Source organism: Mixophyes fleayi, chromosome 5 (assembly GCF_038048845.1).
Source record: "Mixophyes fleayi isolate aMixFle1 chromosome 5, aMixFle1.hap1, whole genome shotgun sequence".
Lineage (NCBI taxonomy): Eukaryota > Metazoa > Chordata > Amphibia > Anura > Limnodynastidae > Mixophyes > Mixophyes fleayi.
In genome coordinates, this window is record NC_134406.1 from 163900178 (window position 1) to 163918534 (window position 18357).

Genomic DNA, 18357 nt, shown 5'->3' on the forward strand with positions numbered 1-18357 from the left:
TGTGCATTATTTTGGAAGCAAAGAAGAATCACTGTCCTGGTCACCTCAGTGATTCTTTCTTCCTTCCAACTCTGTGCCTGAAGGAAATATGAATCATTCAGGTGATGTCACCTAGGCAGCGATTCTTTTTTCCCTTATAGAGAAACCAAGAGTATTCTGAAAAAAGAGCCTATGATTTGTTTGGATACTGTACAGAAAAATCAATGACAATCAAGTCGGGATTTGTCTAAAGGTGCCAAAATAGGCTCAGTACAGGGGTGAAAAAGTGCCTTAGAAGCAGAGGTTAAAATAAATAAAGCAGTGAATGTGGCATAAAAGTTTGGGCACGCTTTGTACAAGTTTCTCCTAACAAGTTAAAAATCTCTATTCTTATTTTCCCAATTTTCCCTCTCTCTTCCTTGCAGAAGAATAATAAATCCACACCCCATGCTTAATGGTTGGCAAGGTGTTCTTTTCTTCCAATGTTTCACCTGCTTTTCTCCATGTGTATCCTTTGTTGCTGTGGCCAAAATGCTATATTTATTGCCTTCACAAGTTCCCTTTAACTTCCATGTGTGCCATGTTTCTGACCGTGGAAATTCTAGGCTGCAAGATTTCTATTTATAGTCTTCCCTGCATTATTATAGTCAGTTAGAGGAGCCCATGGTTGTCAAGAGTAGGCACACCATTCTGAGAGGTTCGAGCAGCCAGATTACTTATTCCACTTTAAAACTGTCAAATAAAGTATTAATGAATCAACTAGAATGTTGCCCAAACTTTTGTATATGCCAGTATCACCATTTTTTTCAATCTGTTGAATTCAACAAATAAACAGTGCATTAAAAATGTAAAACATATTCATATCATTTTGTTTTTTTAGTAAATAAATGTATTCACAAATGTTACGTTTTCACTTTAATATTTTGTTCCTATTCTGCTGTTATGTTTTTACTCACCTAATGTAGCAGAAGATATTGGCACTTATTAATCAATTCAAAAGTAACAGAAAAATATATATAGTACTTTCTCTTTACACCGCCAACTTGAAGCACAGGCTAAAACTAGCATAATAGGGAAGGTGATGTTATAATGGAATTCTAATACATTCATCTTTAATTTATATGGTATACATCTGACAGAAAAAATAGATGGTAACATTAGGAAACAGTAGGAATAGATTGAATTGTATAACCTTGTGATAAATTCTTGTAGAAACCAAAGATCCAATTTAAGAAGTACAAAATGAATGAGGGCATTGCAAAATCCTCTTTGGTGGTGTCATACTTCTACATATTTACAGAATTATATTTAGATTTCCACCAAACCGCATGGGTTTGTAGAACAAGATGGTGGCATGTTGGGAAGAGCAGACGTTCACAAAGGCCAATGGGAGGAGGGGAGCAGTTGTGAATAGTGAAGGCGCTCCATGAAGAGTATGGAGCAGGCATATAGGTGCGCATAAATGAGATTTCTTTTTGTAAAGCAAGATTATTGAAATAAGATAAATGAGTGAGTGCAAAGGCCTATTTTAAATTTATACTTTGTTGTGCAGAAGCATGCACAGTCATTTCCATTCTCCAAAAGGACTTGATTTTTGCACCAGAATTTTAATGAGGTGCATATTGTCCCTTCCTAATGTATTTCGGTGGAGATCACATTTCTACTTTGCACTATGTGACAGAAAGCTCCAAACATACAAAGTGCCACATGTAATAAAGACATGGCCCCTCACTCCTATGATTAAATTAAGACATAAATTAGGCCAAACCAGGAAAAAAAAGTTAAAAATATTTATTTAATGAAAGGGATAGTCCTAAAATCTAAGGAAGTTGTGAACTTCAAAGGGTGGAGAGTAGGCATGTACCTTACTGTAGCCTGGGAAGACCATCTAAGTGCAAAACCAAACCAAGGTGATTGTAAACAAGGTTAAACATAAGGTTGTACATCCAAAGCTGTCAAAGCATGATATGTAAAACCTAACTGTTATAATGCATATATTATCAATGTGTCCATTCTGGAGAAGAAAGCAGCGAAAATGTATTGTTCCACATCACATCTGGGAGCATAAAAGCATTCCTATAGAGCAGAATGGCAAAGGAGGCCTGTTTGCCAAAAACAAAAAAATAGACAATAATGAAATTGAAAATTTGGTAGACAAAGCAACCTGACAGAGGACTACCATGGCTCATGGACACATTTAATTTCACCACTCATTTCTTCTGCTCCTATAAAGGCAAAGAAAACCAAGCGCAGTCTACATACTATTAACTAGTGCCATGACGCTTGTCAATTTTGCAGAAATTAAAAATAATCATCTTTACTGATAGTAGCTGATGTTCATGACAATGTACTACAGAACAAGAATAGATAGGCATGCAAAGAGATGCAGATGAAAACAAAAAACTTTAAATATACCTTTTTATACATAGATCTAGGGTATGACAGTTGCTAAAGACAAAAGAAGACCGAATAACATTGTGATAATATACTGTAGTGTAGCATATAGAACAGGAAATAATTATATATATATATATATATATATATATATATATATATATATATAATGATATATCGTATATACACTAGAGATGGGCGGGCTCGGTTCCCCGAGAACCGAAGCAGCCTGAACTTTGCCTATCCGAGTAACAAGCCGAGCAGGGTCGGTACTCTCCCACCCGCTCGGTTTCCAAATCGAGGCCGAACGTCATTGTGAGGTCGTCGGATCTAGGTTCTCGTGATATTTGAAAATTATAAATACCTGCCTCCACAGCAATCCATCGCCATTTGACAGAGGGCAAAGGCTGATTAGAGCAGGGACAGAGAATACAATTCTGATAACAATTGATAGAGAAGAGAGGAGGATAGAGGAGTTTTTTTTTTCAATATTTGGCACTACAAGTGCTTTGGGGTGTCCCCCATTCTTTTGCACTAATTTTTGTGGCTGTCAAAAGTCATATTTGTCAGCAGTATCTAAAACAATTGGTAGCATTACAAGTGTGTTGGGCTCATAATGGATTCTAAGCAGTCCACATATGAGCAGAATCAGCAACCAGGTTCTGTTACCAGTCCTGATGGTAGTGTTCCCAGTACGTCATCTGGGACAGGTGATGTCAAACTACACAGTCTTTTGAAATCAGTCAAAAAAACACACATCCCCAAAAAAATTCCCGTGTTGAAGCGCAAAAGAAGTGTAACTGAGGAAAATTTAAGTGCCGAAAAAAAAATAATTGCCAACATTCCATTCTATACACGCAGTGGCAAAGAGAGAATGAGGCCTTCACTTTTGTCTATTAGTGGCAGATCAAAAAATGTTCCCGAGCCTACAAGTGGTGCACAACTACTGTTACGCATCAAAGCCGAGCTGCAAGATAACAGTAAAGCATTAGAGGATAATGTTTGCTCTGAATCACAAATGACACCAATCCCTGTGGAGAGTCCATCCAACAGTGGGATGTCTAATCATGAGCATTCTGTTAGTGTACCCATAAAAAGGGACCCTTTCAGCAGTTCTGCTGATGTGTGCCTTAACAGCCCGAGTGTAGCCGGTGATACACAAATTGAGGATGCCACTTTGGAAATAGAAGAGGATGAGGGGGGAGATTTGTGGAGGTGATGAGGGCGCTGATGAGGATGAGGTTGTTTGTGTCAGTCCTGCACCAGTTGCAGCAGTTCTGGCATGTGACAAGAAAAAGGCCATTATCATGCCAGGCCATAAAACCAAAAAATCCACTTATGTGTGGAATTGTTTCTACCCCAATTCAGACAACAACTGTATAGCCATTTGTAGTGTATGTCAAGCTACAGTCAGTCAAGGGAGGGACGTTAACCATCTTGGAACCTCGTCTATGTTATGCCATTTGACGAGAGTTCATGGCAAAGTGTTGGGAAAAGCTGAAAGTTCTTCCAAAAAAATTACAAGCACTCCATCATCAGCTAGGACCCTCCGCTCACAGACGGCTACAAAATACACCCACCACACCATCCTCATCAGTGCTCGGAGTTAGTCCTGCATCCATATTATTAAGGCTGGATGACTGCTGCACTATTATTGATTCCTCTGAAGGAAGCGTTCGTCCCACTGCTGCTGCTGTTGCTGCTGCTGGGGGTGAATCGTCAGCCCAGAGGAAGTCCAAGAAAAAGAGCAGTCCTACATTTCAACAATTAACTGTGAAACAATCATTTGCTAGGGGAAGCAAATATGACAGCAGTCACCCAGTCTCCAAGCGAATCACAGATGCCATGGGCTGCCATGTTAGTGTTAGATCTGCGTCCAATATCCACAATAAAAGCAGCTGGTTTTTAACAGTTAATTGAGGTTTTGGGTCCGCGTTACAGAATCCCATCGCAACACCATTTTTCCCGTAAAGCTATTCCACAACTATACCAAAAAGAGTGTAAAAATGTAGATATTGCGCTGAAAAATGCCATTCTGCCCACTATCCACTTAACCACAGATATGTAGACAAGTGGAAGTGGTCAAACCAAAGACCATATGACTGTGACAGCCCACTGGGTTGGTCATTCACCTTCACCAGCAGGAACAGCAGCAGCATGTACACCACTACGTAACAATTGTATCACCGGCTTCACTAACAGGCATACAGCTGACAATTTGTTACGAAAACTAAGAGATGTGATTGATACATGGCTTATACCACTTGGACTCTCCCCAGGATATGTAATTTCTGATAACGCCAACAATATAGTGCGAGCATTACAGCTGGGTGATTTCCAGCACATTCCCTGTTTTGCTCACACCATCAACTTGGTGGTGCAGAGCTTCCTACGCACTTACCGTGAGGTGCAGGAGATGCTTTCGGTGGCCCGTAGATTTCAGGCCATTTCAGGCATTTGGCCACAGCATGTAGGAGACTGCAGCAGCTCCAAGAGCAGTTTAACTTGCCCTGCCACCAACTTAAGCAAGAGGTGGTAACTAGGTGGAATTCCACCCTGTACATGCTGCAGAGGATGGAGGAACAGCGCAAAGCCATCCAAGCGTATTGCACAAGCCATGACATTGGGAAAGGAGGGGGCATGTATTTCAGTCTTGCACAGTGGGGAATTCTTTCAGTGCTGTGCAAGGTGCTGAAACCATTTGAAGTTGTGACGTTGTGAAGTGAGTGCAGATTCTGCTAGTTTGAGCCAAGTCATTCCTTTAATTAGACTATTGGAAAAGCAGCTTGAGAAACTGAGGGAGGAGATGAAAGCAAGCAATTCCGCAAAGTATGTTGGCCTTGTCGATCAAGTACTTAATTCGCTTCACAATGATCCTCGAGTTATTAAGATCTTGAGCTCGGATCAGTACGTTTTGGCCACTGTGCTTGATCCAAGGTTTAAGACCTACATTGAGTCTTTGCTTCAAAATGAACGAGATGTGAACTTTTGCAAGGAGCTATTGCTCAGCAAGTTGTCCGCTGAACTGGGCCTTGGCTTGACAACGTGTCGTCCTTCACTTTCTCAAGCAGCTGCTGCTCGTAAAAAATTGAATTTTCCTAAACAAAAGCAGGGAGGACGCAAAGGGCAGACCAGAACAATTTAACATCTGGGCTGGTTTGAAGGATTTTTCCAAAAAATGTGTGACCTTGCCCATAACTCCATCCAATGAGTATTAACATGCAAAGGATGGTGGAGGATTACTTTCAAGAGGTAATTGATTTGATAATGTCAGACAGTCCCTTTCCTTACTGGGAAGAAAAGCAGGCCATTTGGAAACCCATGTACAAACTTGCTTTGCAATACTTAAGCTGCCCACCCTCCAGTGTGTGCTCTGAATGAGTGTTCAGCACAGCAGGGAACTTAGTCAGTGATCGCCGTAGAAGGTTACTTCCCAAAAATGTGGAGAAAATGATGTTTATACAAATGAACTTCATCTTCCACGAGGAAGGCCTTCACCATCCAAGACATCCAAGCACTGACTGTTCTCTAATGGTGGATTAAAGCGGCGATGAATCGATAGTCTGTGATGATGACGTACACACTGATGAGGGTGAGGATGAAGCTGAAGATGATGACAATAACATCTTTTTAAAACTTTCTATGTAAGTGTAGTGTGCAATCTACCCCCAAAGAGGAAAGGGGCATTTCCATATTACGTACCGTCTTGAAAGGCTGCTGTTTGGGCAATTTCTCCTTAAGGGTAGGGTGTCATACACAGAATGACCCCAAACTGTTTTTGTCCATTTCTCTTAATATTGTACAGTCTATAACGGCTGATTTTTTTTGAATTTTCAACAACTGGAGAGGGGCCTAGAGAGACAGAAACCAAACTGCCTTTGTCCATTTCTTTACATATTTAAGTATAAGTGTAGGGTGTAATATACATCCAAAGACGATGGCTGCATTGCCAATATTCATAGATGGAGAGGAAGACAATCTGGTTTGTGTGTAGAATTAATGAAGGCCCACCAGGAATGAAACGGTTTTTCGGATAATTTATTAGCTTTACAATTACATTACTTATCCAAGAAACAGGTGGAGCACTAAATTTGGTTATTTTAGGCCCAAAAACATTGATTTTTAATCAAAATAGCAAAACAAAACCAAAGAAAACCAAAACCAAAACACGAAGGTAATCCAGATCCAAAAACAAAAACAAAACACGGGGGTTAGTGAGCATCCCTAATATACACACACATTATATATATATATATATATATATATATATATATATATATATATATATATATATATATATATATATATACACATATATACATACATATATATATACACACACACACACACATACACACACACATATATATTCATACATACATAGTCAAGTCCATAAATATCGACACAATTCTCATTACTTTTGGTCCCTTAAAAAGTGTGAGGCACATATACAAACCGTTGTAATTCCTACACTGTTCACCTGCTTTGGTTGTAAATACCCTCAAATTAAAGCTGAAAGTCTGCAGTTAAAACACATCTTGTTAGTTTCATTTCAAATCCATTGTGGTGGTGTATAGAGCCCAAAATATGAGAATTGTGTTGATGTCCCAATATTTATGGACTTGACTGTATATCTGAAAATAAACAAAAGGAATAGGGTGCAACAATAGTGTAATGCTGTAATAATTAAAACAGGTTTAGATTAATTGTGCCAGAAATAAATAAAAGGAGCTCAGCCACTGTGGTATATAAGACATCTAGTCTTATGACCTCTCATTAGATAGAATAAGAAATGTGCAAAACTAGGAGTTCAAATGAAGACCTCTGTGCTCACACCATGCACCGACCACATATGTGAATAAGCCTACCAAAAATAAAATCTTTATGGCTTATCTGGAGTAGTATTGAAGTCCTCATATGTTCACTGCCACTTTTTCGTAACTAATAACAGGAATGGAAACATTGGAGAAAATGACACACTTTGACACGCTTTCAAGCTTGTCAGCTTCTCAACCTCACTCGGAACTGAAATTCTATGCCGCAAATCTGGCAGTAGTTGTCGGATTTGCGGCACAGAATTTCTGTTATTACTTACGGCATTTAGCCGTAAATGTGGTTTCACAGATAAAGTGGGTGCTTGGATTGCTTTTCCAGTGCTTTCAAATTGTTGTGAGATGGCCGCAGATTTTTAGATGAACAGCCAGTGGAAGAAAAAAGGTAACTGAAATGTTTCAAAAGGGAAAGGTCCAATACATTTTACTCTGTTGAAGCCTTGTGCTGTGTGGATCCAACATCTCTGATCTAGCAGTAAGTTTAATTCAAAAGACATACACCAAGGACAGATGACTAGTTGCTTCTATATTGTAAATCTCAAAAGCATGATAGTCCAAGTAGGGAAAGCTTAACTTTACTTGAAGCCCGCTCTGGAATACTTCTAAATATGGCCAGCTGGACCAAACCCTCTCCTGGTAGACTCTCTTTTTGCCTTTGTTTACAGTTATGTCCCAGACAAACTTCAAGGTTCACTGATGTTAGGTAAATTTCTTTTTCATTGGAACATTGAATATACTATTAGGAGCTCACAACATCACATATACATACTTCCAGGAAGTATTGTATGTAGTAGAATATAGGCTAAATAGTCTTTTTGTGTTATTACACGCGAATATCTTAACAAATGTTAACATAAAATGACAAATTTCAATACACTATATTAAAAAAATATATTTTTACTGACATCTGTGGCTGACATTTGGAAGTCACTAAACCTCAGAAGTCATTCTACGTGACTTCAGATCCCCCACTGCTGATTAGAAGAAAAAAAAGTAAAGCCTTTACAAAGGAGTCCCTCTATATGTTATTATGTAAACATCAAAGAAAATATAACATTCAGTGCACCTGAGCTCACAGCTGTCTTTCAAGGCAAAGAACATTGTTGGAGAACAGCAGAGGTCCTTAATTTAGAAAGAAAACTCAATAAGCACTATTTTCTTCCAGGAACCAAATTAGGAACACAATGTTATTCTATAGCTTTCAAGGCTAGGAACTCAGAGCCCAGATTTTATTTTTTTGCTTAAAAAGAGAGGAACTGCGTAGGAGTACAAACTACATGTGGAAACAGGGATAATTGCTGTTCTAGGGAAACCTACAGAGGGACTTCTATTTTCTGACACTTAAGCAGTATCAAGCAAAGTAATTTTGTCAACAAGAAAGCCTAAGTCATTTTAATAAAAATACAGCCAGTGTTCACAAGAATGATACACAAAAAGACTGCAGAAACTTAATACAATTTAAAGATGGATTCACCACAAACTAAAAGTATAACACTAATTTAAATGACATTATTTTATCATTTGCCTTTCATTTAAAAAAATGTTCTTGTAGTCCTTCTATGATGCCTTGTTTTGAATAAGATATATGGTGAATGTGATAAATATAGCACAATGTCATGAGAAGGTTTAGAATTTACAAAACAAACAAACAATACTTTGAATAAACTTCATATCAAAGTATATACACACACTGTGACAGGATGGACCGCCTATGCTACTTTGTCTGTTGTTGTTGGGAACCAGCTGGACTTATTTTGCCACCGTCCCCTGTCATTATTCCGAATACGCTCCTCCAGCCGTAGTAGAAAGAGCCTGCTGCCACCCCTGAGCTCCTTTATGATGCTCAGAACCACGTTCCTTCTGGGTAACTGTCACTACTAGTGCACTCCTGTGCTGGTACACTTGGGCTGGTACTCCTGACCTCTTCCTATAGATCAGGGTTGCTGTGGATGGATCCCCCCTATCACACTGACCAGGGCTGGAGGGTAGCAGGCACAGCGGTGGTACTGGAGAGCTGGGTCAAACCTCAGAAACAGCCGGAGAACGGATCAGAGATTTAATCTGCAGGTCACAGGATTACAGCAATATTTAAGATGTTTTCAAGCAGGTGTTTGAATCAAGTGATATTTATTTGCTCTCACACTGGTTTAATGTACCAGGTGATCAGGTCAGATGGAACATCAGAATGATACATTTCAGTGTACAGGACAGTGCTCTTTATACAGATTTGGACACAGGCAATTTTTAGAATCAGAATGCAACCTGTTTACCAAAACATAAATTTACATACATTGCAAAGCTAACAATATTTACACTTATCTGTGAAATTCTAGAAATTCTGATGTCCTGCATCTTGTTTTTAGATGCAGGAAATCTAGCAGCAGTCTTTAAATAAACCTTCCTGTCTTCAAGTGTACCTCACACATCAAAAGATCCAATCAACATGAATCCTTTCTTCAGACAGTCGCAGAATACACATTCACAAAGAAATGTACAACCCCACACAAAGCATTTCCTTACACCAAGATATACAAAAGGCTTTCAAAACAAAGACTTATTGTATCAGATATATGAATCAGAAAGAAGGCATTTCCTCTAGAAACAAAAAAACAAATTTTCTACCCTAGTCTACACTATCAAAAATAAGAGCATTGGCAATTATATAAATGAGCGCACTGTGCAATTTCCTTTAAATAAATTTATACTAGAAGTTATTTATCAGCGTGTCACTCACCGGACCGTGAGTGCCTCTGCGCTGGTGCGTGGTTCCCTAGCCTTCCTGCCGGCGCCTGTCCTGAGCCGCGGCCGCCCGCCATCTTGATGCACTGTGCATGCGCAGCATCCAAGAACTTATGACCTTTGTTTTTAATCTCATTGGTGGATCAGGCACCTCTCCCTATTTAAGGCACCTGTGCTCATTACCTCGTTGCCTGATCTTGAGTCTCATTCCCTGTGAGTCTCTGAAGGTATCTCCTGTGTACTACTAGTGTCTTCAGCTTCCTGTTGATTACCTGTGCTACTCATCGGTGGTTTCCATACCCGCTATTGATTCCTGTATCCTACTCGTGTCTTCAGCTGGCTCCTGGATTACCTGCTCTGCTCATCAGCGGTTCTCATACCCGCTACAGTCTCCTGTATCCTGCTCGTGTCCTCAGCTGGCTTCTGATTACCTGCCCTGCTCACCTGCGGTTCCCATACCCGCTACAGCCGTTCAGCGTCCCTGCTGTGCCTGCATATTCTCGTGGACAAGCTTCTCTACTCATCAGCGGTATGCTTACTTGTTATTGACTATCAACGGTTACCTTGCATATCCGCCTAGGACAAGCTTCTCTACCCTGCAGCGGTATCCATACCCGCTATAGACTATTTGTTGTTACTCTGCATATCTGTTTGGAACAAGCTTCTCTACTCAGCAGTGATATGCATACTTGTGATTGACTATCAGTTATTATCCCGCATATCCGCTCTGTGCAAGCCTCTCTACTCAGCAGTGGTATACATACCATTATAGACTATTAGCTTTAAACGCTGCATATCTGTTTGGAACAAGTTCCTCTGTGCTCTCAGTGTCTTCATACCGTTAACGACTCTTTGCATGCCTCAACTCATCCGCACCTGATCTACTCACCTACTAGCAGTGGTACAACTTGCTGTACACAGACCACTGACTTCCCCGCTACCTACCTGCACCAGGACAAGTCTTCTCACCATAGCAGTGGTACAACTTGCTGTACGCAGACCACTGACTTCCCCGCTACCTACCTGCACCTGGACAAGTCTTCTCACCATAGCAGTGGTACAACTTGCTGTACGCAGACCACTGACTTCCCCGCTACCTACCTGCACCTGGACAAGTCTTCTCACCATAGCAGTGGTACAACTTGCTGTACGCAGACCACTGACTCTCCTGTTACCTTCCTTCACCTGCTCACGTCCAACCTGGTCTCCGTGGTTTAAACCTGCCTTTCCACTATAGATGCAAGTCGCTGACTCATCTACCAATATAGCTGCAAGTCGCTGACTCATTTACCAGTATAGCTGCAAGTCGCTGACTCATTTACCAGTATAGCTGCAAGTCACTGACTATCATCATTTCCATTGGCATCCTCTCTACATCTGCTGTTAGATACGTTCCACTATTCACCCTGCTGCCAGAGGACCGCTGTGCAAACCCCGCCTCTCTGGTAAGCATAGTCAACTGGTGAAATCCTGGGCAAGACTCCTAGTGCCCGTGACACAGCGATCCAGTCACACACACACACCAATAATGAGATATTTCTGCTTTGCAGTTGTCTGAACAATCTGATTGTTTATATTTATCAGATAGACCAACAGTTGCATACTTTTTACATTTCAGGAGCATTATTATATGGTTTTCTAAAACAGATCATGAACAGCTGCAGGGATGTCACTACAGCTTTCATGGCTGATAATAAACATTATATTTTTCCACTGATTTTTGGGCTGACTGTCTTCATCATTTATTTATTTAGCTCCAGCAAATTCCGTAGCGCGTTACAGTTGAGAACAAACAGTAATAAATTATACAATACTGAGTAATACATACAATCAGAGAGGTGAGAGGGCTCTGACCGCAAGCTTACAATCTATTGACTCTGGAGTAAGTTGCTCTGAATCTGTGGTCCAATGTACAGAAGTGTTTAACGGTAAGCATTAATCATATACAAATATTCTGGTATATAACATATCTTGTAAATAAATACTTAAAAAGTGTCAGTAGTTTGTAGTAGCAGCTTATCTTACCCCATTATAGCTCACAGAAGTCTCGGTTATGCTGGTATTCATCTTCAGAATGATTAAAATTACATATAAAATCCAACCAGTAAAGCCCATTACGACACTTATGCCAAGGAAGAATCTGTCATATGTATGGTAATAAGTAAGTCCTTCTAAGGCCAGGTCAATCAAAGTTCTGCACAGATGCATCTATGAAAAAAAAATCAAATACATTTGGTTAAGGTAACCGGCAAAAAGCCCACAGAAAGATTGATCAAAATTGCTGGTACATTAGTAGTCTTTGCTCAGAACTTCCTGCAGATAAATCAATTTGAGCATTCATTTTGTATTATAATTAATTGTTGCAGAACATGTACACAATTTGTGAAAATGTCAAAAATATAACATTTTGAAGAAACCAGTAACAGCTAATACAGAAACCAGTAGCTAATACAGAACAAAGGCAATTGGAAAGGAAAAACAGGCTTTATAGGATTTATTCCTGCTATGTAAAGGCATACCATCCAGTCTGCACCTATGTGTCTGAGAAGAACACAATGGCCACAGACCACGAGTTTGGCTTTTGTTTACTAGGGCCCTCCACACCAGGTGTTTTTTGTTATTTATCCAGCTATCACCACATGGGTGGGAGGTTCGTTGGGACAAAAATGTCCTCTTTTGTATAAATGCAAATGACTCAAGTTGTTCCTCACACCTTGGGAGCTTATGCATCCTCCAGGCTCAAAAAACTCTCTTTCCCCTGACAAAATATTTGGTGGAAGCTCTACCATCTTTGATGATCTAGAAATATATACTCTCAATTCTCTTTCTATTTTACTTTCAGACATCCCCTGTAGTGAATTGCCATCTCATTTTAATATACTAACTACAAAGTTAACTCTCAATGCAAGGAAAAGTGGAGCAGCAACAACTATTTTTTCACATACAGAAGTCAAACTGATAAGAATCAACTTCAACTCATTATATAAATAGATGATGATGATGATGATGATTATCCTTTAAAATCGGAGTCTCAATGGCTTAGGTATTTACTAGTAAACCACAAAATCCTAGATTACCAATTACAAATGATATATTGCCGGTATCGCTACATTCACTATAAGGCATTTCAAAATTGGCAAAATCAGATACTTGAGCGTGCATGCTCAGTGATTTAGGTGATATGGAAAATGGCTGTCTCCACAACTTTCAAAGCTATACAGAGAAACCCTTCTAATGTCCACTCCATTGCTTTAGTCTGCCTTTCCAGGCTACAGTACCTCCTATAAAAGGGATAAAGACTATTTTCATAATACATATGGCTATAGCACAATTTAAAGGACTGCTGAAGCGACTTTACTTCACAAGGTGGTGGGAGAGTAAGAACTAATCTTAATAAAAAAATATGCAATTCAGGTCTTTAACTTGCTCTGACTATTGTAGCAGTGGTCATAAGCCACTGTGGTCTATACCCATGGCTAAGCATCAGTGCATCGACTTCTTACACAAGGTTATACTTAAATTGTTATGTGTTCCACAACTTAATGCTTAATGGCAAGGTCGTTGCAGATAAATGGGAAATTGAATATTTGTAAAACTAGTGAAGATGTTAGTGAGAGAGAAATCATCTAACATGGAAACAGATCACATGGAGCTGATATTGACAGTATTGAAAATACAGGTGTCCGGGCTTGTGTCAATTCAGTCCCTGACTTATCCTGCGGTAGGCCCACAAGGCTCATGTGCCCCGAGATCTTTACAATTTACATACAGGGGTTACTGTTTGAGATTATGCCTCTATTCCAACATGGCATGGCCGCTTTGCTATCGCAGACACATACCATCTGACACCACTGTTTGTCTCGAACTACCAACTCTGGTTTGCAGCAGTGCAGCCACTGTGCAGTGAGCCACAGACTCAGTTGATAACCTGCTGCATCCTTGTGATCTCATCTGTGTAAATCTGCATCAGGAAATGGCCTATTGGCTTGCTGCTACTAATTCGTTGCCAGCACATAAACTATATAAGCAGTTACGGGAGAATAATCCAACGCCAGTTAATTGAGCTTCTCTCCTTGAACCAGCACTCTGGATCCTGGAGTTATCTGGCTGCCTTTCTGTATTTGACCCTTGGCTCTCAGATGACTACCTTCTCCAATTTACTACTACATAACCTAGAGTAATACTTAAAATTGTGTAGTGAACTAAAAAGCACTCTGGGTGATGTAGTTAATTTCTTTGCAAATAATTGCATTCAACAGTTATCCTCTTTAACATTAACAAATTAATTGATGGTGATATTCTTAATACTAATTCAATATGTCTCAGTTATTTAAAAAGCATATCTGGGAGGTTAGTTTGTATCAATAATTAAATTCAGTATATATATATTCGTTTCAGATACGAGTCCAATAAATAACACCAATTTACCTAAAAGTGAGGGAGTTACTGTGTTATGTGTGATCAATATAGCATTATCACATAAGCTCCACAGGGTTCAACCACGCAGATTTCAGTGGTGTCTGCACGTTATCCCACAGGTCCTCCCCACAAATCCTTGCACTAGGATACAGTTCTATTGTAATACATAACAATCGTGTATATAGCATAGCTGACTGTGCTATACCTCACGGTCGTGATGCCACATTCTACATCTGATATAACTCATCCTATATGGGCTAAAAAAATCAAAGAATTATTTTAAATTATAACTAAAGAGGAGGATTCCACTCAGTGTAATTGCCAATCCCTGCTTCGCTATCTTTGTGTGTTCTCAAGTCAAACTGATTTTAAGTAGAGCAGAATATTTAAACTTTTCTCAGCCAATCATCCAACCGTATCCTGCTGTTTGTTAAATTGGTTTTCTAGATACCAGGCCCATTAACGCCTTCAATGTATGTTTCAATTTAAATATAGTTTGTTACAGAAAATGTACATCAAATATTCATTGCATGTAATTATATATAATAGAGTTATATATTGCAAATGTCCCTAAATGGGATTGAAATGAATTTGTTAGTATACATTACCTTTAAGAAATGTCATTGGAATAGTTGTTTGAGTTTTATATTTTTTTTATCCCTATTTGCTTGCACTATATTTTAGAAATACCAGACATCAGCTGTCAGGATCTGCCTGCAAGGTTATGCATTACATGCTACTTTGCCTGGCAGCTCCTGCCTTTTGACTTTAGTGTGTATTTGCTGCAGTACCTCTGATCACCAGAGGTGCTGCTACTGTGCCTTTCATGTTTGCATTAGGGGTTAACACGTTCTCCAATTATCTCATGCACCTGGGTGTGTTCTCATTTCCCTTATATATATACCTGCCACTCCCAGCACACATTGCTGGTTGTTGTTGTCCCATCCTGTTGTAATCCTGAGGTTATTCTCTGTGGTCACTTCCTCCTGTTTGTGCTCCTGGATTTATGCTGCTGGAGATCTATTTCAACATACAATCTGCTGACATGTTCCTTATGTGAACCTGGGACTTATCTGTGCTTTTCCCTGTGCATGCTGCCTGGAATATTTCTTCACCTCCCATTTACCTGCAACTGCTGTATATCTGGTAAATTCTGCAAGCTATTATGTCATCAACTGTTCATACTCTCCAGCAATAAACATTGTTTGTTTTTTCACCTATCCATGGCTCCTTAGCTGTATTTCTACATTGATCCGTGAAATCAGCAGTATAACATTTTTTTAACATGTTCTCATGTGAAAAAAATTATTATAACTTTTACCTCTGGTAACCATGAGTATAGTCTCTCTCCACTCTAATGTTTATATATACACCAGGATCAAAATTCGCTATCACAAGCCATCTCATGTTAGATTAAATACTAGAATAGCATACACAATATAGTCTTCGTCAAATTAACCAATATCACATTTGGCTATATGACCATTCACTCATGTGTAGTAATATTGTCACTATGTTAAACTTTACTACCTAATATATCTTGTATACAATGATGATGTCATTATAAATGCGTTTAAAAAAAAATATAAAAATAAATAAAAAGCATGTCGTGCCCTTGCCTTTCCCCTGGTTCATTCCTAAAATGCATCACTAAACCTCATACAAAAGTAGCCAATCAGACTGTCTTTTGCAGGCCCTAGCTAATCATAGCAAAGCAGACAGGTTCCCCGTTAATGTTTCCGCTAGGAGCGAGATGTGCATCGTCTAGCAGAGTTCTTTTTATTTGAAAAAGAAGACAGAAGAAAAGAAGATGGGAGAAGTTTCAGATGTGCATAAAGAGGAAAACGGGGCAAGGGGGGGAATTCAATAGGCCTCGTTACTTTTTCAAGTAACGCGGGCTGCGCACTATTACCGTTATTATGGTAATAGTCCGTGTACATACTGTTATTACGGTAGCTTTAACACCGGCTCAGGGAGCTGCGAGCAGAAAGCTGTCTAATCGTAATAACGGTAATAGCTTTAATGCAGCGGTACTTCGGGGGGAAAGTAAAGTAAAGTATTTTGGCACATTGCGTCCAAAAGGTAGACATAAAATGTGTTTTTTGATAATAATCATGACTGATGGTTTAAAGTAGAACAATAAAATAAGAAATATATAAAATTGGTACCCCCCCCCCCCCACTCCACCACAAACCGCCATTGCTGGGCTGGTTGTTTGGAAATGCAGAGGGGACAAAAAGAGTGGGGTACCTTCACAAAAGACACAACCAGCACTAGGCTATCACAGGCTGGGCTGGTCGCAGTATAACAGGGTAACTAGCAGAGTGGGATCCCCTAGTCATAATATGACACAGCCCCTGTCTGTTTAGTACAGTGCGGAATTCCCTAGGGAAATTGGACCTGAAAAATAAAAGTGTGTTCCACTAGGAAAAATAAAAAGATATGCTCCCAAACCCGTGTGCAGTAAGGGTTGGGGTAATAAAGCTAAATAAAAGCATTTTTGTATGTAGCACTGCTAGTCACAACAAGCCATTGTCCTTGGGTATGTTGACGCCTGTAGAATTACAAGTGCCAGCATTCCGATGGCTGCTAGAGCACCTTAGTGCTTGTAGAACTGGTGCTGGCTATGGATTCTGCAGGGAAACCCCACATTGTTCGTCCTACTGCAACCAGACCAAGTTATGAGCACACAGGAGCTTGGCATTTTGAGGGGGGACACATGCCGTTTTTTTTAATTCATTTATGTAAATCTTCTTTTAAACATTAGATTTGTCCTAACAATCATCATCAGTCACATAGAAGTTTTGCTCCAGCAAGAAATAAGTCTCCTAAAAGGAGTATCTGCGGCTGCATCAACCTCTGATTATATCAGAAGTAGGCGAACATGCCTTTACTATGTCTACACTTGCCTGCCCATTCCTTTCCAATTTTTAACTTAAACTATCTACCTATGCTTCTGAGCCCCGACACAAACCTTACCAGGTAGAACTACCAAAAGCTATCTAGGAATGGTTAATTTAGGTAATAAGAATGAATGTTTTACCAGATGTTCTTTATTTGTACCAGATAATTTCAGGACCTATTTTATTCACATCACCTGATTAACTGTTTTGTCTAGAGTGGGAAGATATCTTGCATCAAATATGTGACTGTAACATTAGCAAACACACATGGCAACATGCACTTTCTACATTTTGAAGAATATTATAAGTCATGCACTCAGATTGTTAGATTGGAGACTTTCTGTTTCAGATAAAATATACCGGTAGGTTTTATTAGCAGAGATTTCAGCTATACTTGTTAGTTTAGAAATGGCTGTTAAAAGAAGAAAAATAATCATGTCTGCTCACCTGTAATGTCCTTAATTAGTAACAAAGCATTTCTCCAGGTATGGCTTTAGGTGACTTTGGGCCCAGACTAAAAGGTGATCAGTTATTTAAGTTACATGGGACATCGAAATGTTATTTTACTTTACCTGAATTTTGAGAGAATCTGGACTCCGAAAGAGAATCTATTTAACAGGGATTTTACTAGTTTTGAAAGACAATATTTGGGCAGGTTCCCTACCACCCCTTATGGTATCTCTATATAACAGGAAACAAGTATCAGACTCTCTTTCTTAAATGGTGGCTGTAAAGGTTCGGTATAGAAAACTTGAGATCAAAATGTCTCTACTTGTGAAATATTTTTTTTAATATATTCAGTCCGGTTTATTAGACACTATTAAGGTATAAATGAATTTTAAAATTGCTTCATCATGGTACCTTAATATCTACCCCAATAATTCTACTAATAGTTTGAGCTCAAAGACACACATTCGATTAAATATATTTACTCATTCAGGTCTGAGGTTTTCAAATATATATGAGAATATATAAACATTACACAGTCTACACCCAGTTGTAAATGCAGCTCACATTTATGTAAATCTATTATTGTGTCTGTTTTCACAGATTAAAGAAATACTGGTTATAGAGGAACATATCCATCGATT

The 18357-nt window shown here is 39.2% G+C and overlaps 1 protein-coding gene across 2 annotated transcripts in view; it reads right to left on the reverse strand.

Moving 5' to 3' along the window:
• PIGN (phosphatidylinositol glycan anchor biosynthesis class N) overlaps positions 1-18357 on the reverse strand; it is a 284334-nt gene that overhangs the window by 113457 nt on the left and 152520 nt on the right. For both annotated transcript variants that reach the window (XM_075212942.1, XM_075212943.1), the window contains one exon: positions 11970-12152. In XM_075212942.1, the coding sequence (XP_075069043.1) occupies positions 11970-12152 (183 nt within the window). The remainder of the gene's footprint in view (positions 1-11969; positions 12153-18357) is intronic.